Raw genomic sequence first — 24,240 nt, forward strand, 5'->3', positions numbered from 1 at the left:
CAGGGTGCTGTCCAAGTAGGCCTAAGCCTGTTGTTTGAGGTCCTGCTCCAGGTCCACCTGATGCTGCTGCTGCTGCGGCTGGTTAGTAGTTTCCTCACTGCGCTGGTGAAGAAAGCTACTCATCATCGACAGCAGACTGAGGCAGCCGCTGCTGGTGGAGCTGCCACTGCTCCTACCACCCCACCCCTCCCCTGCTGCCATGGCAGCGGAATGCGAGCGCACAGGGCCCACAGTGTCTGAGGATGGACGTTGGCGCAGACAGGCAGAGACCAGCTGACTACATAGGTGGTTTTTATAGTACGTTATTTTGGCCTCCCTCTCAGCAGGTGTGAAAAAGGCCACCATTTTTGAACGGTAGCGAGGGTCCAACAAGGTGGACAGCCAAAAGTCATCCCTCTGTCTGATGGTTATTATTCGGCTGTCGCTACGCAAGCAAGCGAGCATGCTATGGGCCATTTGTGCCAAGGAATGCGAGGGACTCCCTGCCTCCATCTCCACAGCATACTGCCACGGTGCGTCTGGGTCCTCTGTCTCCTCTTCCTCCTCCTCTACCAGATGCTCCTGCTCCTCCACTCCTGTCCGCTGAGTGGAAAAACCACCCATTTCACTCAATAATTCCTAAGCACCAATGTCCTCCTCTACCTCCTCCTCTTCTTCCTGTCCTGCCCCCACAGGGGTCATGTGGCGTTGAGATCTGTGCGCCACGTCTACCGCACCCTGACCAGCCATTGTTAACAGCATTTGTTCCAGGACGTGCAACAGAGGAATGACGTCGTTCATCCCATAGTCCTGCCGACTCACGAATAGCGTGGCCTCCTCAAAGGGCCTGAGCAAGCGCAAGTGTCACGCATGAGCTGCCAATGGCTGACATCTCAGTTACACAGGGAGTACCTTTATCCGCTTTTAACATCAGGAAATCTGTGATGGCCTTTTGCTGTTCGTAAAGGCGGTCTAACATATGTAGGGTTGAATTCCACCTTGTTGCAACGTCACAGCATGAGGAGTCGGTATAGGGGCCCATGGCAGATTAGGGGCCTGGCAGCAGCTATGGGAGGCCCGTAATCTGCCAGCACCCTATGTCAAAAAATTCAACACACCAGCAGTGTGAGGAGACCTGAAAGTGGCACATGGCAGAGTGTGGCGATGGAGACAGCAGCAATGGGAGGCCGTACAGGGACCCATGAGAGACTCTGGACCTGGCAGCAGCATGAGGAGGCGGTATATAGGGGCCTATGGCAGATTAGGGGCCTGGCAGCAGCTATGGGAGGCCCGTAATCTGCCAGCACCCTATGTCAAAAAATTCAACACACCAGCAGTGTGAGAAGACCTGAAAGTGGCACATGGCAGAGTGTGGCGATGGAGACAGCAGCAATGGGAGGCCGTACAGGGACCCATGAGAGACTCTGGACCTGGCAGCAGCATGAGGAGGCGGTATATAGGGGCCTATGGCAGATTAGGGGCCTGGCAGCAGCTATAGGAGGCCCGTAATCTGCCAGCACCCTATGTCAAAAAATTCAACACACCAGCAGTGTGAGGAGACCTGAAAGTGGCACATGGCAGAGTGTGGCGATGGAGACAGCAGCAATGGGAGGCCGTACAGGGACCCATGACAGACTCTGGACTTGGCAGCAGCATGAGGAGGCGGTATATAGGGGCCCATGGCAGATTAGGGGCCTGGCAGCAGCTATGGGAGGCCCATAATCTGCCAGCACCCTATGTCAAAAAATTCAACACACCAGCAGTGTGTGAGGAGACCTGAAAGTGGCACATGGCAGAGTGTGGCGATGGAGACAGCAGCAATGGGAGGCCGTACAGGGACCCATGAGAGACTCTGGACTTGGCAGCAGCATGAGGAGGCGGTATATAGGGGCCTATGGCAGATTAGGGGCCTGGCAGCAGCTATGGGAGGCCCGTAATCTGCCAGCACCCTATGTCAAAAAATTCAACACACCAGCAGTGTGAGGAGACCTGAAAGTGGCACATGGCAGAGTGTGGCAATGGAGACAGCAGCAATGGGAGGCCGTACAGGGACCCATGAGAGACTCTGGACCTGGCAGCAGCATGAGGAGGCGGTATATAGGGGCCTATGGCAGATTAGGGGCCTGGCAGCAGCTATAGGAGGCCCGTAATCTGCCAGCACCCTATGTCAAAAAATTCAACACACCAGCAGTGTGAGGAGACCTGAAAGTGGCACATGGCAGAGTGTGGCGATGGAGACAGCAGCAATGGGAGGCCGTACAGGGACCCATGAGAGACTCTGGACTTGGCAGCAGCATGAGGAGGCGGTATATAGGGGCCTATGGCAGATTAGGGGCCTGGCAGCAGCTATGGGAGGCCCGTAATCTGCCAGCACCCTATGTCAAAAAATTCAACACACCAGCAGTGTGAGGAGACCTGAAAGTGGCACATGGCAGAGTGTGGCGATGGAGACAGCAGCAATGGGAGGCCGTACAGGGACCCATGAGAGACTCTGGACCTGGCAGCAGCATGAGGAGGCGGTATATAGGGGCCTATGGCAGATTAGGGGCCTGGCAGCAGCTATAGGAGGCCCGTAATCTGCCAGCACCCTATGTCAAAAAATTCAACACACCAGCAGTGTGAGGAGACCTGAAAGTGGCACATAGCAGAGTGTGGCGATGGAGACAGCAGCAATGGGAGGCCGTACAGGGACCCATGAGAGACTCTGGACTTGGCAGCAGCATGAGGAGGCGGTATATAGGGGCCTATGGCAGATTAGGGGCCTGGCAGCAGCTATGGGAGGCCCGTAATCTGCCAGCACCCTATGTCAAAAAATTCAACACACCAGCAGTGTGAGGAGACCTGAAAGTGGCACATGGCAGAGTGTGGCGATGGAGACAGCAGCAATGGGAGGCCGTACAGGGACCCATGAGAGACTCTGGACCTGGCAGCAGCATGAGGAGGCGGTATATAGGGGCCTATGGCAGATTAGGGGCCTGGCAGCAGCTATGGGAGGCCCGTAATCTGCCAGCACCCTATGACAAAAAATTCAACACACCAGCAGTGTGAGGAGACCTGAAAGTGGCACATGGCAGAGTGTGGCGATGGAGACAGCAGCAATGGGAGGCCGTACAGGGACCCATGAGAGACTCTGGACCTGGCAGCAGCATGAGGAGGCGGTATATAGGGGCCTATGGCAGATTAGGGGCCTGGCAGCAGCTATAGGAGGCCCGTAATCTGCCAGCACCCTATGTCAAAAAATTCAACACACCAGCAGTGTGAGGAGACCTGAAAGTGGCACATGGCAGAGTGTGGCGATGGAGACAGCAGCAATGGGAGGCCGTACAGGGACCCATGAGAGACTCTGGACCTGGCAGCAGCATGAGGAGGCGGTATATAGGGGCCTATGGCAGATTAGGGGCCTGGCAGCAGCTATGGGAGGCCCGTAATCTGCCAGCACCCTATGTCAAAAAATTCAACACACCAGCAGTGTGTGAGGAGACCTGAAAGTGGCACATGGCAGAGTGTGGCGATGGAGACAGCAGCAATGGGAGGCCGTACAGGGACCCATGAGAGACTCTGGACCTGGCAGCAGCATGAGGAGGCGGTATATAGGGGCCTATGGCAGATTAGGGGCCTGGCAGCAGCTATAGGAGGCCCGTAATCTGCCAGCACCCTATGTCAAAAAATTCAACACACCAGCAGTGTGTGAGGAGACCTGAAAGTGGCACATGGCAGAGTGTGGCGATGGAGACAGCAGCAATGGGAGGCCGTACAGGGACCCATGAGAGACTCTGGACCTGGCAGCAGCATGAGGAGGCGGTATATAGGGGCCTATGGCAGATTAGGGGCCTGGCAGCAGCTATAGGAGGCCCGTAATCTGCCAGCACCCTATGTCAAAAAATTCAACACACCAGCAGTGTGTGAGGAGACCTGAAAGTGGCACATGGCAGAGTGTGGCGATGGAGACAGCAGCAATGGGAGGCCGTACAGGGACCCATGAGAGACTCTGGACCTGGCAGCAGCATGAGGAGGCGGTATATAGGGGCCTATGGCAGATTAGGGGCCTGGCAGCAGCTATGGGAGGCCCGTAATCTGCCAGCACCCTATGTCAAAAAATTCAACACACCAGCAGTGTGAGGAGACCTGAAAGTGGCACATGGCAGAGTGTGGCGATGGAGACAGCAGCAATGGGAGGCCGTACAGGGACCCATGAGAGACTCTGGACCTGGCAGCAGCATGAGGTGGCGGTATATAGGGGCCTATGGCAGATTAGGGGCCTGGCAGCAGCTATGGGAGGCCCGTAATCTGCCAGCACCCTATGTCAAAAAATTCAACACACCAGCAGTGTGTGAGGAGACCTGAAAGTAGCACATGGCAGAGTGTGGCGATGGAGACAGCAGCAATGGGAGGCCGTACAGGGACCCATGACAGACTCTGGACTTGGCAGCAGCATGAGGAGGCGGTATATAGGGGCCCATGGCAGATTAGGGGCCTGGCAGCAGCTATGGGAGGCCCGTAATCTGCCAGCACCCTATGACAAAAAATGGAACACACCAGCAGTGTGTGAGGAGACCTGAAAGTGGCACATGTTTGAGGCATGATTCATGGCGGATTTAGTCAGTTGTGTCAGGAACTGGTGGTTTGAAATCCAGACTAATCCACGCCTGATTCATTTTCACAAACGTGAGTCTCTCCACACTTTGGGTGGACAGTCGTGTCCTCCGCGGAGTTACAATACCTCCTGCCGCACTAAACACGCGCTCCGATGCCACGCTACTGGCCGGCATGACAGCCTTTCAAGGGCAAATTCAGCTAGTTGGGGCCAAAGGTCAAGTTTCGTTGCCCAGTAGTCAAGGGGATTGTCTACCTCGGTTGGCAGGGTGCTGTCCAAGTAGGCCTAAGCCTGTTGTTTGAGGTCCTACTCCAGGTCCACCTGATGCTGCTGCTGCTGCGGCTGGTTAGTAGTTTCCTCACTGCGCTGGTGAAGAAAGCTACTCATCATCGACTGCAGACTGAGGCAGCCGCTGCTGGTGGAGCTGCCACTGCTCCTACCACCCCACCCCTCCCCTGCTGCCATGGCAGCGGAACGAGAGCGCACAGGGCCCACAGTGTCTGAGGATGGACGTTGGCGCACAAAGGCAGAGACCAACTGACTACATAGGTGGTTTTTATAGTACGTTATTTTGGCCTCCCTCTCAGCAGGTGTGAAAAAGGCCACCATTTTTGAACGGTAGCGAGGGTCCAACAAGGTGGACAGCCAAAAGTCATCCCTCTGTCTGATGGTTATTATTCGGCTGTCGCTACGCAAGCAAGCGAGCATGCTATGGGCCATTTGTGCCAAGGAATGCGAGGGACTCCCTGCCTCCATCTCCACAGCATACTGCCACGGTGCGTCTGGGTCCTCTGTCTCCTCCTCCTCTACCAGATGCTCCTGCTCCTCCACTCCTGTCCGCTGAGTGGAAAAACCACCCATTTCACTCAATAATTCCTGAGCACAAATGTCCTCCTCTACCTCCTCCTCTTCTTCCTGTCCTGCCCCCACAGGGGTCATGTGGCGTTGAGATCTGTGCGCCACGTCTACCGCACCCTGACCAGCCATTGTTAACAGCATTTGTTCCAGGACGTGCAACAGAGGAATGACGTCGTTCATCCCATAGTCCTGCCGACTCACGAATAGCGTGGCCTCCTCAAAGGGCCTGAGCAAGCGGCAGGTGTCACGCATGAGCTGCCAATGGCTGACATCAAAGTTACACAGGGGAGTACCTTTATCCGCTTGTAACATCAGGAAATCGGTGATGGCCTTTCGCTGTTCGTAAAGGCGGTCTAACATGTGTAGGGTTGAATTCCACCTTGTTGCAACGTCGCAGATCAGGCGATGCTGTGCAATTCCGTTCTGCCGCTGCAGCTCAAGGAGGGTGTGCTTTGCGGTGTAGGAATGGCTGAAATGCATGCAAAGTTTACGTGACATTTTAAGGATGTCTTGCAGTGGGATGGTGGATTTTAGGAACCGCTTGACAACCAGATTGAACACGTGAGCCATGCATGGCGCATGGCACAACCTTCCTTGACGCAGAGCAGACAACATGTTCTTTCCGTTGTCGGTCAACATGGTTCCGATTTTGAGTTTGCGCGGAGACAGCCAACTGTCGATTTCTCTGTTCATTACACTGAGAAGTTCCTCCCCTGTGTGACTACGTTCGCCAAGGCATACCAGGTGCAGCACAGCGTGACACCGTTGCGCCCTGCACATGTGATATGCCGGTCGGGTAATGGGACTTGGCACGGGGGTGGCGGCTGAGGACACGGCGGAAGAAGAGGTGGTAGAGGCGGACATCTTTGCCGGACCAAGGACGTGCAAACGTGGAGGCAAAAGTGGCGTGACCTGTCCAAGTTGCTGGTGCGGCTGTGACGGCACCACGTTCACCCAGTGGGCCGTAAATGACATGTACTGTCCCTGACCGTAGTTACAGCTCCACACGTCGGCGCTGCCGTGCACTTTGGCAGAGACCGACATGCTCAAAGACTGGCCCACCATCTCTTCTACATGTGAATGCAGGGCTGGCACTGCCTTTTTGGCGAAGAAATGACGGCTTGGCACTCTCCACCGCGGCGCGGCACAAGCCATCATTTCTCGGAAAGGTGCTGAGTCCACCACTTGGAAAGGGAGGGACTGCAGCACCAGCAACTTGGACAGGAGGACGTTCAGCTTTTGCACCGTCAGGTGCGTGCTCGCAAACTGTTGTCTCTTGGAAACGGATTCCAAGAAAGACTGCTGACGGAATCCGTGAAGAGGAGTAGCAGGAGAAGGAGCATCTGAACGAGCGGAAGATGCCAACGAGCGACAACTCCCCTCAGCAGAGGTGTTGGAGCCTTGACTGGCTGATGGAGGGCGATTGACGTCAGGTGACGGAGCAAGTAATGGAGCGGGTGATGGAGCGGGGGCTGGGGCGGGCAGAACCGCCGTATCTTTATCACGGTTTTCCCAGGCCACCAAATGGCGACGCTGCATATGCTGCCGCAACGCTGTAGTCCCAACATGGGCCCCCTGGCCACGCTTGACTTTCTGGCCACATAGTCGACATACGGCTACGTTTACTTCCTCGGGCGGCTTGACAAAAAATTGCCACACCGCCGAGTAGGAAACTTTGCCCCCGATACTCCTCACTGGCTGACTGCTGCTTACTCCGTGCACACTGGCACCACTACTGGCCGTGGTGGTAGGCTGCAGTGGAGCTGGTGCTCTACTCCGTGGCCGTTTGGCTCCACTGACACTGCTGCGACCCTGCTGCTGTCTCCTGGGCAACCCACCGACTGTCTTGCTCGCTGCCAAGCTGCCACCCTCTTCTCCTGATGATGCGGAAGAAATTGCCTGATGATGACGAGGCTGCCAAGTGCGATCAACCTCCTCATCATCAAGTAGGGTCTCCGCCTCACTACTAGCCCCCTCGGCTGCGTCTGGGTCAGGAGACAGACCTGTCTCTAGACCGGCTACCGAGCCACTCTCCTCGCCACTACTTCTTCGCCTGGCTGCTGAAAAGGCGGATGTCTCCCCCCGTTCCTGACCGCCCTCTGTTAGCTCTTCCTCACTGTACAGGGGGGCTGAGCCCACAGTATGCGATACTTCGCTTGGTGAGGGAACACCAAAGGACAGGGGCAGGTAGAGGACACGTGATTTCAGTGGGCTTGGTCCCGGGCCATGCCAACTAACGGTTGTGTCTGACGTACCCACCGACCGTTGGCTGTAGGTGTCAGAGGTGACCTGGGAAGAGGAAGACGACCGAGCCAACCAATCGACGACGGCAGGGTTGTCGGTGGAGACACGACCGCTGGATGACACCGGGAGCACTGGCCTCTGGCTGCGAATAGTGCTGCCTCGACCCCTTCCTCTGCTGCCACGTCTGCTCGCTCCTAAAACATTGCCTCCTCTGCCACTCCTCTGCATGTTGTCTGACATACTCTTTAATTCAACGATTCTGTGTCCCTGAGTAACAATTCTGTGTCCCTGAGTAACAATTCTGTGTCTGTCCCTGAGTAACAATTCTGTGGCCCTAAGTAACGGTTCTGTGGCCCTCAGTAACAATTCTGTGTCCCTGATTAACGTTTATGTGGCCCTAAGTAACGGTTCTGTGGCCCTCAGTAACAATTCTGTGTCCCTGAGTAACAATTCTGTGTCCCTGAGTAACAATTCTGTGTCTGTCCGAGTAACAATTCTGTGGCCCTAAGTAACAGTTCTGTGGCCCTCAGTAACAATTCTGTGTCCCTGAGTAACCTTTCTGTGGCCCTAAGTAACAGTTCTGTGGCCCTCAGTAACAATTCTGTGTCCCTGAGTAACAATTCTGTGGCCCTAAGTAACGGTTCTGTGGCCCTCAGTAACAATTCTGTATCCCTGAGTAACAATTCTGTGTCTGTCCGAGTAACAATTCTGTGGCCCTAAGTAACAGTTCTGTGGCCCTCAGTAACAATTCTGTGTCCCTAAGTAACAAATCTGTGGCCCTAAGTAACGGTTCTGTGGCCCTCAGTAACAATTCTGTGTCCCTAAGTAACAATTCTGTGGCCCTAAGTAACGGTTCTGTGGCCCTCAGTAACAATTCTGTGTCCCTAAGTAACAATTCTGTGGCCCTAAGTAACGGTTCTGTGGCCCTCAGTAACAATTCTGTGTCCCTAAGTAACAATTCTGTGGCCCTAAGTAACGGTTCTGTGGCCCTCAGTAACAATTCTGTGTCCCTCAGTAACAATTCTGTGTCCCTCAGTAACAATTCTGTGTCTGTCCCTGATTAACGTTTACGTGGCCCTAAGTAACGGTTCTGTGGCCCTCAGTAACAATTCTGTGGCCCTGATTAACGTTTATGTGGCCCTAAGTAACGGTTCTGTGGCCCTCAGTAACAATTCTGTGTCCCTGAGTAACAATTATGTGTCTGTCCGAGTAACAATTCTGTGGCCCTAAGTAACAGTTCTGTGGCCCTCAGTAACAATTCTGTGTCCCTGAGTAACCTTTCTGTGGCCCTAAGTAACAATTCTGTGTCCCTGAGTAACAATTCTGTGGCCCTAAGTAACAGTTCTGTGGCCCTCAGTAACAATTCTGTGTCCCTGAGTAACAATTCTGTGGCCCTAAGTAACGGTTCTGTGGCCCTCAGTAACAATTCTGTATCCCTAATAGTGACTGGGAAGAAGCGCCTTAGTAATAAACAATTGTAAAGCTGCTATGCACAAATGAGGTACCAATAACCCCTAGAAGACAATACTAAACATAAAATAAAGTGCAGCGCTAAACATATATAGGTACTGACATATACACAATCAGTCCGATCAAATAAAAAGTCCTCCTCAATTGGATGACAAAGAGTAGGTGCTCAGGTATTCAAGTGACTTGGTTCTGGTCTCCGTGCACGTAAGTGATAAACAATGCGCACTCACCAGACCCGCATCAAATATGCGCCTTTGTGTATAAATGATCCAGATGTCATCCGATACTGGGTGGTCCTCTCTCAGCTGTGTATGAGGCTGATGATCCTCTCCACTTAGGGGTCCCCCCGATATTGGACGTTTAGAGATCTGGTCTGGGTCCCTCCGGTGTATCCAGGAGTGGGTCTGCAAATTAGAATGCTCCCCCAGGGGGTAACAAAGATACTCCCATAGTGTAGTATTTTGTAATAAGATAAGGTTTTATTGAGCTTAGGCATACAACATTGCAGACAGTTAATAGTGCACAACTAACCGTCTGGAATGATAAGATGGCCGCCAGAGCTCCGCGTTGCTCTGACGGCGTGACTTCACGGCGTGTTATGGCTCCTCCTTACGCGTGTCGTGCTCCAGCACGTCTTCAGAGGGGGGTTGCCAAACACGCCATGCCGTTCGTCACTTGTATTTAAACGGAAGTGCGCACATGCGCAATGAAGTGTAGCCTGACGGAACGTGCAGAACAAACTGCGCATGCGCGAATAGACGCGCGCCATTTTCCCTTGGTCTCCCCGGGTAGATAAGCAATACAGGCAAACCATCTGTATATACTGTAAACTGCTGAAACTACATAGGGCGAAGAATATAACGCCCTTAAGCAGAGGTTGAATAAAGATGTTTAAACCATGAAAATGACTATACCCCAGCAAAAATACTGGAATGGTATAATTGAACCCCTAATGAAGGAGTTATAGAAATAATCAGTGCTACATATGAAAAAATGATTACTGCGCATGTGCTAATCCAAAACAGACATAATAAAATCAAGAATAATAATAACATCAGTAAAAGACCAAATAATATGTACCAGCCAACTCCAAGTCGGCTTAATATGTGCCAACCAACTCCAAGTAGGCTTAATATTCCAAATGGAGGTGATGTAACATCATATGGCCCGTACAAATATTATAGAATCTCTGCATCTAGATATGAGGTATCTCACAAAGACAGAGATGAAGTATCAAATTTCTAAAGATCATTAGGACCATAGATGAAACTAAAAAATTATATAAAAATATATATATATGTATATGTATAAAACCACATACACATATATAGAGTAAACGCATGAACTAATAAAAAATATAAAAATAGAATAAAACTAAAAAACAAATGACAACCCTAAAATCAAAGGAACTATAAATAGTTCTTCATATAGAACAACAGAGGACTGGTGATAAGGACACCCTTATCAAAAATACATTTCTTCATATAGAACAACAGAGGACGGGTGATAAGGACAAGTTATTAACCCAATTAACTGTTTTCAATAAAACAATTAATGTCTACCTCTATATTAAGTCCCTTAGGTTGTAAAGAATGGAGTTCGTATATCCATTTCATTTCTAGTTGTGACACAGCTCTTTTTTTTTTTTTTTTTTTTTTTTTTTTTTGTGCATTCCTCTCCAGTGGGGTTTGATTAAATCTATTACTGTAAATTTAAGTGAGGTGGGATCTTTATTGTGAAACCTCCTAAAATGATTCGAAACCGAATGTTCTCTGTATCCACGTTTAATGTTGTTAACATGTTCCCGCAACCTGTCCCTTAATCTCCTGGTGGTGCGTCCAATGTACTGCAATTTGCACGGGCATTCGAGCAAATAAACAACAAATTTACTATTACAAGTAATACATTTGTTAATGTTATAGGTGTTACCCGTTACGTGTGACATAAAGGTGGTTTGTTTGCGTTTTCTAGTGTTATTACATCTGCAAGCTATACATTTATTACATTTATTTGATCGGACTGATTGTGTATATGTCAGTACCTATATATGTTTAGCGCTGCACTTTATTTTATGTTAATTCTGTATCCCTGAGTAACAATTCTGTGTCTGTCCGAGTAACAATTCTGTGGCCCTAAGTAACAGTTCTGTGGCCCTCAGTAACAATTCTGTGTCCCTAAGTAACAAATCTGTGGCCCTAAGTAACGGTTCTGTGGCCCTCAGTAACAATTCTGTGGCCCTAAGTAACAATTCTGTGGCCCTAAGTAATGGTTCTGTGGCCCTCAGTAACAATTCTGTGTCCCTAAGTAACAATTCTGTGGCCCTAAGTAACGGTTCTGTGGCCCTCAGTAACAATTCTGTGGCCCTCAGTAACAATTCTGTGGCCCTCAGTAACAATTCTGTGTCCCTCAGTAACAATTCTGTGTCTGTCCCTGATTAATGTTTACATGGCCCTAAGTAACGGTTCTGTGGCCCTCAGTAACAATTCTGTGTCCCTGATTAACGTTTCTGTGGCCCTAAGTAACGGTTCTGTGGCCCTCAGTAACAATTCTGTGTCCCTCAAGAAACAATTCTGTGTCTGTTCGTGAGTAACAATTCTGTGGCCCTAAGTAACGGTTCTGTGGCCCTCAGTAACAATTCTGTGTCCCTGATTAACGTTTATGTGGCCCTAAGTAACGGTTCTGTGGCCCTCAGTAACAATTCTGTGTCCCTGATTAACGTTTCTGTGGCCCTAAGTAACGGTTCTGTGGCCCTCAGTAACAATTCTGTGTCCCTCAGTAACAATTCTGTCTGTCCCTGAGTAACAATTCTGTGGCCCTAAGTAACGGTTCTGTGGCCCTCAGTAACAATTCCGTGTCCCTGATTAACTTTTATGTGGCCCTAAGTAACGGTTCTGTGGCCCTCAGTAACAATTCTGTGTCCCTGATTAACGTTTCTGTGGCCCTCAGTAACAATTCTGTGTCCCTGATTAACGTTTCTGTGGCCCTCAGTAACAATTCTGTGTCCCTCAGTAACAATTCTGTGTCTGTCCCTGAGTAACAATTCTGTGGCCCTAAGTAACGGTTCTGTGGCCCTCAGTAACAATTCTGTGTCCCTGAGTAACAATTCTGTGGCCCTAAGTAACGGTTCTGTGGCCCTAAGTAACGGTTCTGTGGCCCTCAGTAACAATTCTGTGTCCCTGAGTAACAATTCTGTGGCCCTAAGTAACGGTTGTGGCCCTCAGTAACAATTCTGTGTCCCTCAGTAACAATTCTGTGTCTGTCCCTGAGTAACAATTATGTGGCCCTAAGTAACGGTTATGTGGCCCTCAGTAACAATTCTGTGTCCCTGAGTAACGTTTCTGTGGCCCTAAGTAACGGTTCTGTGGCCCTCAGTAACAATTCTGTGTCCCTGAGTAACAATTCTGTGTCTGTCCCTGAGTAACAATTCTGTGGCCCTAAGTAACGGTTCTGTGGCCCTCAGTAACAATTCTGTGTCCCTGAGTAACGTTTCTGTGGCCCTAAGTAACAATTCTGTGGCCCTCAGTAACAATTCTGTGGCCCTCAGTAACAATTCTGTGTCTGTCCCTGAGTAACAATTCTGTGGCCCTAACTAACGTTTCTGTGGCCCTAAGTAACAGTTCTGTGGCCCTCAGTAACAATTCTGTGTCCCTGAGTAACGTTTCTGTGGACCTAAGTAACAATTCTCTGGCACTCAGTAACAATTCTGTCTGTCCCTGAGTAACAATTCTGTGGCCCTAAGTAACAATTCTGTGGCCCTCAGTAACAATTCTGTGTCTGTCCCTGAGTAACAATTCTGTGGCCCTAACTAACGTTTCTGTGGCCCTAAGTAACAGTTCTGTGGCCCTCAGTAACAATTCTGTGTCTGTCCCTGAGTAACAATTCTGTGGCCCTAACTAACGTTTCTGTGGCCCTCAGTAACAGTTCTGTGGCCCTCAGTAACAATTCTGTGTCTGTCCCTGAGTAACAATTCTGTGGCCCTAACTAACGTTTCTGTGGCCCTAAGTAACAATTCTCTGGCACTCAGTAACAATTCTGTCTGTCCCTGAGTAACAATTCTGTGGCCCTAATAACGTTTCTGTGGCCCTAAGTAACAGTTCTGTGGCCCTCAGTAACAATTCTGTGTCTGTCCCTGAGTAACAATTCTGTGGCCCTAACTAACGTTTCTGTGGCCCTAAGTAACAATTCTCTGGCACTCAGTAACAATTCTGTCTGTCCCTGAGTAACAATTCTGTGGCCCTAATAACGTTTCTGTGGCCCTAAGTAACAGTTCTGTGGCCCTCAGTAACAATTCTGTGTCTGTCCCTGAGTAACAATTCTGTGGCCCTAACTAACGTTTCTGTGGCCCTAAGTAACAATTCTCTGGCACTCAGTAACAATTCTGTCTGTCCCTGAGTAACAATTCTGTGGCCCTAACTAGCGTTTCTTTGGCCCTAAGTAACGATTCTGTGGCCCTCATTAACAATTCTGTGTCCCTGAGTAATGCTTCTCTGTCCCTAAGTAACGTTTCTCTGTCCCCAAGTAACGTTTCTGTGGCCCTAACTCTGTCCCTAATACAGAGCGGTCTGCCTCTCTTGAATGACTGGAGGCAAATGAAGAATTCTAAAATGGCCGCTATTTATAGCTCGACCATTACACAGTGCTGGCTGCCTGGCTGCTGATTGGCTAATGCGATCACATGTCATTAAGGAATGCATTATGGGTCAGCGCGCCTTGTCTGCGCGCCTTCCCAGACATCCCCGCTCCGTCGCCGCACATGTCCGCCGCCATTTTAGGAAAAATTTCGATTCGCGCGTCCGAAGTAGGCTATTTTTCGGATTCGGCGCGAATCAAAAATTTTCCAATATTCGACTCGAATTCCACTTCGCCTACTTCGATTCGCTCATCTCTAATAATAATAATAATAATTTTACTCTTAAGTTTAAATTTTTCCAATAATGGCTGCAAATTATATTATAAATAACCCTGTATCTTGGGATAAACCCAGACTCCTAGATATTTAAAGTCCTGCACAATTTTTATCTGCTGAGCACAAGGGGGAAGTGTCACTTGCAGTGTATCTAGGGGAGAGGGCAGAAGAAAAACAGATTTTTCCCAATTAATCAAAAATCCTGAAAAGGTCCCAAATGTAGAGATAATGGACAAAGGAGAGAATAAGAACCCCTCTGTGTCACCCAAAATTATCAAGGCATCATCAGTATAAAGAGCTAATTTGTCTTCTGCATTTTTCATCTTAAATCCAACTATGGTATCACATACCATATTGGCATATGGCAGCAGCCAGTGGCTCTATCATCAAAGCGAACAGAAGAGGGGAAAGAGGACATCCCTGATGTGTTCCCCCACGAAGAGGAAAGGAATCAGAAAGAGCGCCATTAATCAGCATAGTGGCTTGCGGGCAGAGTATAATAGTTTTATTCAACCAATAAAATGGTCACCAAGTCCATAAAGTGTCAGTACTTCCCAGAGGTAGGGGCATCCGACACTATTGAACGCATTAGCTGCATCCAGTGATAGAATGGCCTTGTTGCCCATATTATCAGATGGCAATTGCTGTTTTAGGAATAGTCTGCAGATGTTAATCTCTGTTGATCTAGTGCGGGTGTCGGCAACCCGCGGCTCCGGAGCCGCATGCGGCTCTTTCATCTTTGCTGCGGCTCCGGAGCACACTGCCCACCAGGTGGTCGGCAAGCCGCAGATCGCGAGCCACATGCGGCTCTTCTGTGTGCCGGGCGCCCGCTCCCCTCCCTCCTCAAAAATCCGGCCCGCGGAGCGTGGAACATTGGCTGTCAGGATGTAGGTGGGGCAGCCAGGATGTAGGCGGGGCAGAGTGACGAACTCCTCTCTCAGTCCGCCCTGAAGACCAGAACGGCGCGGGAACACAGCGAGAGGAACGCGCGGAGCAAAGGTAAGTGAATTGAGACAATATGGGGGATGAATTACTATGTGGGGGATGAATTACTATGTGGGGGATGAATTACTATGTGGGGGATGAATTACTATATGGGGGATGAATTACTATGTGGGGGATGAATTACTATGTGGGGGATGAATTACTATATGGGGGATGAATTACTATAGGAGGGATGAATTACTATATGGGGGATGTATTTTCAGTTTTAAAAATGTGGCTGTCAAAATAAATTTCAATCGTGGTTTTGGCGAGATTTGGCTCAGTTGAAAAAAAGGTTGCCCACCACTGACCTAAGGCTATGATTGTGATTATGAAGATACACTGTGGCCCTGATTAACCCTTTGCTTACTGGGCCCTTAAACCCCCTTCATGACCAGAGTGCTTTTTGCAATATATGCAGTGTCGGATTGGTTATAAATGTTGCAATGGTTTTGCGGCTCCCAGTCTTTTTTTTCCCTTCGGAAACGGGTCCAAGTGGCTCTTTATGTCTTAAAGGTTGCAGACCCCTGATCTAGTGGGTATAGTGGGACTGGTAAGAGTGTACCAGACGTTGCATGACCTTACCAAGGCGATTAGCCAACACTTTTGCCAACAATTTAACGTCTGAATTTAGGAGAGAAATAGGATGGTAAGATTCAGGGTGTAGACATAGGGGTAGGCAACCTGCGGCTCTCCAGCTGTTGCAGGACTACAAGTTCCATCATGCCTCTGCAAGTCATAGCTGTAACTGTCAGTTTTGTAATCTTTGCAAAGCCTCATGGGAAATGTAGTTCCACAACAGCTAGAGAGCCGCAGGTTGCCTACCCCTGGTGTAGACTATCCTGTCCTGGTTTCAATATTACTGTTAAGCCCCCCATATTCATAAAGTCTGGGAGTTGTTGTAAATCGATGGCTGAATTCAATACCCTCAGGACCTCCGGTAATAGAACATCTCCAAATTGTTTATGAATTTCAGATGGAAGGTCATCTAACTCTTGTTATTAGGAGCTTCAGCTATCGCCTTAATTCTTCCAATGTGATGGAGGAGATTACCAGCTTCCGGTCAGCTACCATAAGACAAGGAGGTTTAAGTGTGTCTAGAAACTCAGACAGGATATAGGCTCCTAGTGTACATTACTGCTATATAAAATCGACAGGAGTGAAAAGTATCTATAATTTCAGCTGGATCTTGAGTAAGTACTCTGGAGGAGGTACAAATGGATGTAATATTATTTGGATGAGATTGAGACCCATATAGCTCTACTTTAATAAAAGGATACTTACCTGTGCAAGGATCCAGCACCATCCTCACCCAGTTCTTCGCCGGTCTTTGGGTCCCCGGCGCAGGCATGTTTATTGTGGGAAGCCGGCTTTGACTCTTTGCGGCTTTACAGCCAGCTTCCCACTGCGCATGCAGGAGTCACACTGCACCTTCTGAATAGTCCCTCCTGTGATGTGTCCCAAGAGGTTGCGGGCAGGGGAAGGAGAACTTCCAGTGTAATTGCCTAGGCAATCCCAGCAGAATTGGGAGCTCCCTCCAGCTCCCACCTCACCCCCCAACCCCCCAAAAAAGTGTCAATAATGTTAGAGGGGAGGGGGATTCCTAAAAAGTGTAACTTCTAGTTTAGGGTGAAGTGCTGCTTTAATGTCACTCTGGGATCCTTTCATTTATAGGTTACATTACGTACTCCTAACGTATAACAGTGAACATGCATTGTGTAACTCATTCTAGATGTCAAATTATATCAGCAATGCAAACAATTATTTCAAATATACACATTCTTTAAACTCTTTAAATCAACACTACTACAACTAAAATACTAATATGACAATTATTCTAACCAGCTATTTAATTAGTTTAAGCAACATAATAAAAACTGAGGTCCTTATAATAAATTAAAAGAGAAATTAAAAGTACGTCTGCTCAACAACAATTAAATAAAGCTATTTATTGCACAAAAAAAGAAAATCTCTAGGGTCACTAAGTGAGCTAATGGAATCCTTTAACTCAACCATACTGAGCAGAAAATTGTACCTTCTACCTGATAATCAAGTATTGTATTCTGTGCATGTTAGTATATAATTAAAAGTTGGCTTCCATTCTTATTTTACTCACGCTCAACAAAACCTAATAAAATGATCAGGTTACAGAGGAGTTGGAACAACCAGACATATTTGCATTAAAGGTCATATTAGGAAGACACAATATCCATTACTGACAATGGAATAGATTGATATAAATGGATACAGATGCATGTTTATCCATTCAAGTGTTTACTATCTACCTGAGCCCTTCTCATGTAGGCCAGAGGTTCCTTAATGTGTTCAGCTGGTGCTGCTGGGTGACAAGGAGCTGGAAGTCTGTGAAAAACAAAATATTCCTGTCAGCACTGACTCAGTACTTTTGTGTTAAAAAATAACGTTTTAATACATTGTTAAGCTCACATATGCTCTTGACACAATGCAATACATTTTACTTTTGGGAAATGACGTGAAGGGAAACTTCTCCAACAGGGGTAAATTTTTAGTAGCACAAGGAAAGGTTAGAACTTTTGACAAATATTTTATTGCTGTGCATGCCTTCCTGTTCCAGTGACAATCACACCCACCTTTTCCTGTTTGGGCATCACAGGGACAATTAAGACATTAGGAAATATCTCCCTATTTGGGTCACAGATAGAAAAAAAAAACACCTAGAAAATATACCCATCCTGGCATGCACGCACCTAGAGACTGAGCAGCCAGTACTCATCTCTGATGTCGCACAACACCTAACATCTTGCCACAGCAGGTCTCCTTCACCTTAGTGGACCTCAGAGGAAGGGGAATCACACTCATACTCTTTAGGTGTGGCCACAACTGTAAAGGATCTGCACTTATTCATTCTGCCATTCGCTGGTTTTCACAATACATTTGTTTACCTCCGCTTCTACTGCCACCTGCTCTGTTACTACCAAGTTCCTCAGTGGTGCGTTGGAGTAAAAGACACAAATATTTCACAATACTCAATAACACTTAAAGAGCAACTCCACTTCTGTCAAGAAAAAAAAAATCCTCCCTGGGTGATCTAGGTACATTGCAAGGATTTTAACAAACTTTGTTGCAGATTCCTACCTTTTTTTATTCTGAAGAAATAGATGTTTGTCTGTGTTCATGTGCAGAGTGAATCTGTGTAGGAGTGACTTCATAATTATCTACCAGCCTACAGGGCTCCAATGAGAAAAACTGCAGTCTGCATCCCTTTAGATGTGATTTCATTTGGGAGTATTTCACCAAAACTTACATTTTTGTTGCAGGGAATGCTCAAAATCTGACTTGTATTTTAGTGCAGACTTCAGGGAAAATCAGTGAGCTTATCACACAGGCAGGAACGACATATCTGGGGGGAATTCTGTGCACTGTGTACAGAACACCTGCAGGTAGCCATATTGTATTGCATTTTATAGAAAACTACAGCACTGCAGACTGGAAAGGAAAATCATTTTTAATAATATTCAATTACAATATTAATGGTGTTGCATTTGTAAACACACACACATATATATATATATATATATATATATATATATATATATATAACATTTTTGCTAATTTTCCCTTCAATGAAATTTCTTTCTTACAGCAAGACATTTTTCTGGGAGTTGGTACATACATAGAGGGTGGAACATGGAAGACACTGCAGCCAGATGCACTTTACTAGTAAAGCTCAGCATTACTCACTATGGAGTTGGATGCATGTCTCCATGAATTTTCTTTAGATGGGTGTAGCTCAGATGCTCTAGGAGGACACTGCCCCACCATGTTCCTTCAGGCCCTTGCCATCACATGGAGGGCCTGGTCAAATCCATCCATCGTACAAGAGAAGATTTGGATCTTGCTTCAGCAACTGTTTTTCTCAACTGCACTTCACCCCCCTGAACCGCATTTTCCGCTAACTGGAAAGCAACTTAACAAATAGGCAAGGAAGGAAAACAAGGAAATGACTGCCATCTGCTTCTGCAGACCATAATACCACTTGTCAGGAGTTGTCTCCTAAATAATCTACACTAGTTTGGATCAGGTGCCAAGAGCCGATGCCGAGACCTTGGGTCCATTTCCTTTTTGTTTTTGGTTAATCTTGCATAGTGCTTCCCGGAGGGGGCTTTGTTTTGGTTTTGTTCTTTATTACTTTCTTTTTTATCTCTGCATGGTAATTGACCTTCATGGCCTAGTAAATCTCTGTATCACAGACATTTGTAATGACCACAACTGGATCCTGTTGTTTCTGTTTAATTTTTCAATAAAAGTTTATTACTTAAAGTAAATAAATAAATAAATAAAAAGCATTCGGATCTTACCTAAAGGGGAGGTTTACAGTTCATTAAAATTAAGGTACCCTAAACCAAGCACGCATTCTACATAAAGGACAACTGGAACTTAAATGATTTGGTTTATTTACAAATAGGGATACAATAAATTGAGAGGATAGGAGGGTAAAGGTAGATTGAAGGAAAGGGGGTCTGTACTCTACATTAGCATGGTCAGTCTCAAAAAACATGCACACATACAAGTGGCTTCAGTCTGTTCTTAGAACATTGCCATCAGGCAGGATCCTGAAAATCATGTCCATGCTTTCACACAAGAAGACTTGTCCAAGGAAGATTTAGTCATAGAAATGTATTAATGGCTTTGATGTCTGATTCTGGCTTGTTCTGTGGAGAGGATTACTCTGGAGATTGTACTAAAACTATTATGACCAATTAACCCCACGGGGGTTACTGGCCACTGTGATAATGACTCTCCTAGGGCATCATCCTGGTATTCATCTATCCAAAGATTAATTAGTGACACTGCGCAGCTAGTATTTCATAGCTGTATTTATTAGCTCAGAGGGCCTAGATACTGTGGGCAGGGAGTTGTCAGGGAGGCATATGTTAGTTTTATATCCAAGTTGCTAGAGATCCATCCAATTAAAGGGACTGCTGCTTCCTGGTGCCATTTGAACTCCAAATGCAGGAAGCAGGCTGAGACATGCAGGCTCTCTATGAGCTCATTCACGTGTCTTCACGAAACAACGTTCATTAACACGCCTTTAGTGTTTAGGATGCGTTTTTGAAGCACTGAAAAAGCATCAATGCAGCTTTGTTAAACCCATGAAAGTGTTGTTTTTCTAGAAAGAAGTGCTTAAAGGGGAAAAGATGTAGAGGAAATGGTCTGCTGTGAGGGGTGTTTAGGTTGTGGTGTGATAGCAGGCATTTTTGTGAATTATCTGCAAGTTGGATTCATATATTTTTATTTCTTTGACACCTGGCCTTGTCTAAGATGATCATGGAATGATTGTCACAGTCACTTGCTAGCACCAAAACTTGCTGGCATGGTCATTTGCTGGCACTGACACTTTGCTGAAAAAAAAAAAAAAAAAAGCCTTGCCACGGGCAATAATGCTGAATTCCTCTGCTCCTGCCTGGCACTGGAAGTATTGCTGGCTGGTCGATGCTTTTCCCTGCACACAGAAGCAAATGGTGTTACCACACAGCTGCTCTGTACAAACAGGAATTGGCTGGATCTGCTCTGTCCTAGTTCTCTATTATTTCCCATTGCATTCTGGGATACAGGAACCTCCACTGCCTCTCCTCCAGCACCCAGCTAACATTTTATAAATGCTTCACTAATGCACTTTAAATTCTAAAGGCGTGGTTACATTGTGTCACCCTTGAATTTAATGGAAGCAGTTGACAAGCGGCAATGGTTCATGAAAGAAACATGCTGCTTAATTTTAACACAGCACAATGTTACCACTCCTGTGTGTACAGCACTGTATGGTGCCCACTGTAATATTTAAAGCAGGTATTAAAAGGCAGTTAAAGCAGAACTTTACCCAAAAGGGTGAAGGGTGGTCCTAGGGAGAAGATTGCCATGGTCATGTCTGTGGACAGTTTCTACAATAACGTGGACGCTAGAGACCTATCTAGTGTGCAGCAGTCTTTTCTTTCACTTTGCTAGAGAACAATTTTAATTTAACATTCATTGGTCTTGTGCCTGAATGGCACACAAACATCTACTACCAGAGCGACCTGAAAAATTGATATCCATGGGACTCCAGTCCTGGTAATGTTCCTATTTTGTGTTATTCCTCTGGAGATTACCTCTTTGAAAACACTGTTGTGCATTGACTGACAGCCTTAAACACCCATATCACGTACATAAGGCTAGGTTCACACTAGCCCTCACATTGTGGGCTAGTTGCAGGTGCGGGAATCATATCAATTCCTGCACCCACAACCGCATCATGTTTATCTTGTGAGACGCATGGGGGTGAATGGCACCCCCACGCATCTCATCCCATGGCGCAATCGTGGGTTCGGGAACTGCGCGGAAACCACATAGTCAAAAGGACCATGTGTTTTCCGTGCAGATGCGATTTGGAAAAAGTGCATGCACCTTTTCCTTGCGTGAAACAAGGGCACAGCAGCCCATTCAAATGAACGGGCTGTCATGCCCACGCAAATGCGGGCCGCACGGCCCAGACTAGTGCGAACTGCCCTAAAACATTTGCAACACAATAATATACAACTAAAGGCAAAACTTTTATTTTAGTTTTGGATAGAGTACAAAAGGATTAGGACATCTGTCAGTTTTATTGCGGTCTGTGCCCCCGTTAAGGAGAGTCAACCTCTCTACTTGTCCTGTTTACCATTATTATTGAAATTGAAAGTAAAACAAAATCCCAAATTTTGGGTTGTCCCCAGAAAAGTAATAGAGGGGAAATCTTCCAATGGGGACACTAGTTCTGGTCACCTAGGGGTCCCCAAGGAAGTCTCTTAATTTACAGGGATTTCACCCCACTTCCTATTTGGCTATGGGACAGGAAGTGAAGGGAAATCTCTGCAATGGGACACAGATGGTGAAAAAAAATCTGACAGGGGTATAACCCTATCCCTGTTCTATCTAAAATGAAAAACAAAATTGCATATAGTTCTACTTTAATTAACATTCTTTCTCAACAAGCTTTACTCACACAGTAAGTTCACGGTATACGGCATTTTGAAGTTTTTTCTCCCAACCTGAAAAAAATGAATGAAGAAAGGTATTAGTTATATCAAATATACTCTCCAATGTAACCTAAGCAACGTTTTGTTGAAGAGCATTGGGTATTCTAGAAATTATTATTGCACAAGATTACAGTATTGTTTGGAGAAGGCTTTAGAATTTATTGCGCAAAATGTAAAAGTGAAAGCTTCTTGAGCAGAAAGTTATTTATTTAAGATGTTCAATTACTACCCTGGTTGTAATGGTGACCCCATGGATTTAGAACATTCTTAGTCACTGTTCTGAAAAAAACGATGCAGATCAAAAATTGTGATTTTATTCTGATTTATTTCATATGCATGCTTGTTCTGGATCAGTTTCTTAGAAAGTAATGAAAAAAGAAACAACCAGGTAACTAGCATTGTCAGAAGGAGGTTAGTAATGTTAATCCCATATTTTCTTAATAGTTTAATTAACATATAATGTTAAAAAAAAAAAGTATTCTGGACATCACTTGATTTGTATTTTATATAATTTAACAATATTTTAACAATATTTAGAGTTATCATGTATAGACTGGAATTTTGTGCCAACTTTGGGTTTTGATGCCTATTTATTTACAGTCTTTGGTGTCATTCGTTTTTATTATTTGGTTCATTATTGGCTTACCTGTAGGTACAAGTTAAAAAGCAGACTTTACTACCACTTTAACATTTGTTTTACCCTTGGGCAGGAAGGGGTTAATACTTTAATATCAATGATTGTCATCTCCATCTAGTGGCCAAAATGTGGTAAATTTTCTCACTGAGCTATTTCAGAAAACTATATTGCATTTTGGCCCCTGGATGGAGCTCAGAATATTAGAATTAATGTATTACTATTGCTACTGCAATTTTCTTATTATAAACACTTCAAGCAAAGAAAATTACCCATTGATTCTGTCAGAAATCTAGCGAGCTCTCAATTTCCTTTATGGAGCTGACAGTACTGACTCTGCAGCACTGAAATCCCCAGTGTCAGCCCTACCCACTTCCCCCCTGCTGGCGACTGGACACATCCCGCTATGTTATGGAGATGAGAAAAAGTGGGTGTCTGATAATCAAATAGAGGAGAATTGGGCAGAGATGACAAAACTTCTTGGGATTTCAGTGCAACAGAGGCACTGTGTTGTCAGCCCAGCAAGAGGTTAAAGTAAAAAACGAAACCCTTTTATTCTTTAAAGCTAAGGAAGCTGACATCTTATCAGATGGTGATACCCATGTGATCAGTAATGATGCAGCCATTTCATGGCTTGACAGTTTAGTTCAGAGCACAAGCAACTGTGATAATTGTCATTTACAGCATGCCTTGAATGCACCAGTTTAGAAAAAGTTAAATTGACAGGTTTAGCTCCACTTTAAGAGCCGAGTGCATTTATGCCAGGATCATTAGGTATTTTTCTGTACTTGCCATGTTTTTTTAAAAACACCAACCATTGTTACACATACATGTATTGCAAAGATCTACTGTGTATGTTGTTTTTTATTTTGTCCAAACATACATTTTAGACACACCTGGGACCAAACTTTTCCAGAAAAACTATTAGATGAATGTATAAGGTACATAGCTCCTTGTTTGTACCTATGAACTGTGTGGGAATCAACAAATTATTTTATTACAGTGATAATACCATTTCATAACATTACTGAAAACCACGTAACTAACAGACTGATAATGAATTACAGCACGGCTCAAAATTTCAAGTCCTGAGCTACTAGCCAGGACTTAAGAAGTACTCGCCACCAGTTGCCCCACCCAATCCTTAACCTGCCCCGCCCCTAAATCCACCCCTAAACAAGCCCTCATAAATGATCTCATGAAATGGCACTGTTAATTGTTTTATGCAGAATGAAGGAAGGAATAAAGGAAATGGAAAGAAAGGGAGGAGTGCAAGGAAGGAAGGGATGGAGGGGTGGAAGAACGGGAGAAAGGGGTGGAAGGGAGGGAGGGGTGGAAGGAATGGAAGGGTGGAAGGAAGGGAGAGAGGGGTGGAAGCAAAGGATAGGAGGAATGGAAGGAAGAGAGGGAGGAAAAAAAGAAAGAGAGGGAAGGAAGGGAGGGGTGGGTGGAAGGAAGGAACAAAGGAAGGGAAAGGTGGCTGGAAGAAACGAAGGGAGAGGTGGAAGGGAGGGGTGGAAGGAAGAAAGAAGGGAGGGGT

General features: G+C 46.5%; 1 protein-coding gene across 3 annotated transcripts in view; it reads right to left on the reverse strand.

The window, feature by feature from the left end:
- The window catches only part of TBC1D19 (TBC1 domain family member 19), a 222,241-nt gene that overhangs the window by 164,698 nt on the left and 33,303 nt on the right, over window positions 1–24,240 (reverse strand). For all 3 annotated transcript variants that reach the window (XM_089657792.1, XM_089657793.1, XM_089657791.1), the window contains exons 3-4: window positions 22,033–22,078; window positions 17,321–17,396 (exon numbers count right to left, since the gene is read on the reverse strand). In XM_089657792.1, coding sequence (XP_089513918.1) covers window positions 17,321–17,396; window positions 22,033–22,078 — 122 coding nt within the window. The remainder of the gene's footprint in view (window positions 1–17,320; window positions 17,397–22,032; window positions 22,079–24,240) is intronic.

The sequence above is a fragment of the Staurois parvus genome, unplaced genomic scaffold, assembly GCF_062004578.1.
Source record: "Staurois parvus isolate SC_StPar_1 unplaced genomic scaffold, SC_StPar_1.0 ptg001028l, whole genome shotgun sequence".
In the NCBI taxonomy this organism is placed as follows: domain Eukaryota; kingdom Metazoa; phylum Chordata; class Amphibia; order Anura; family Ranidae; genus Staurois; species Staurois parvus.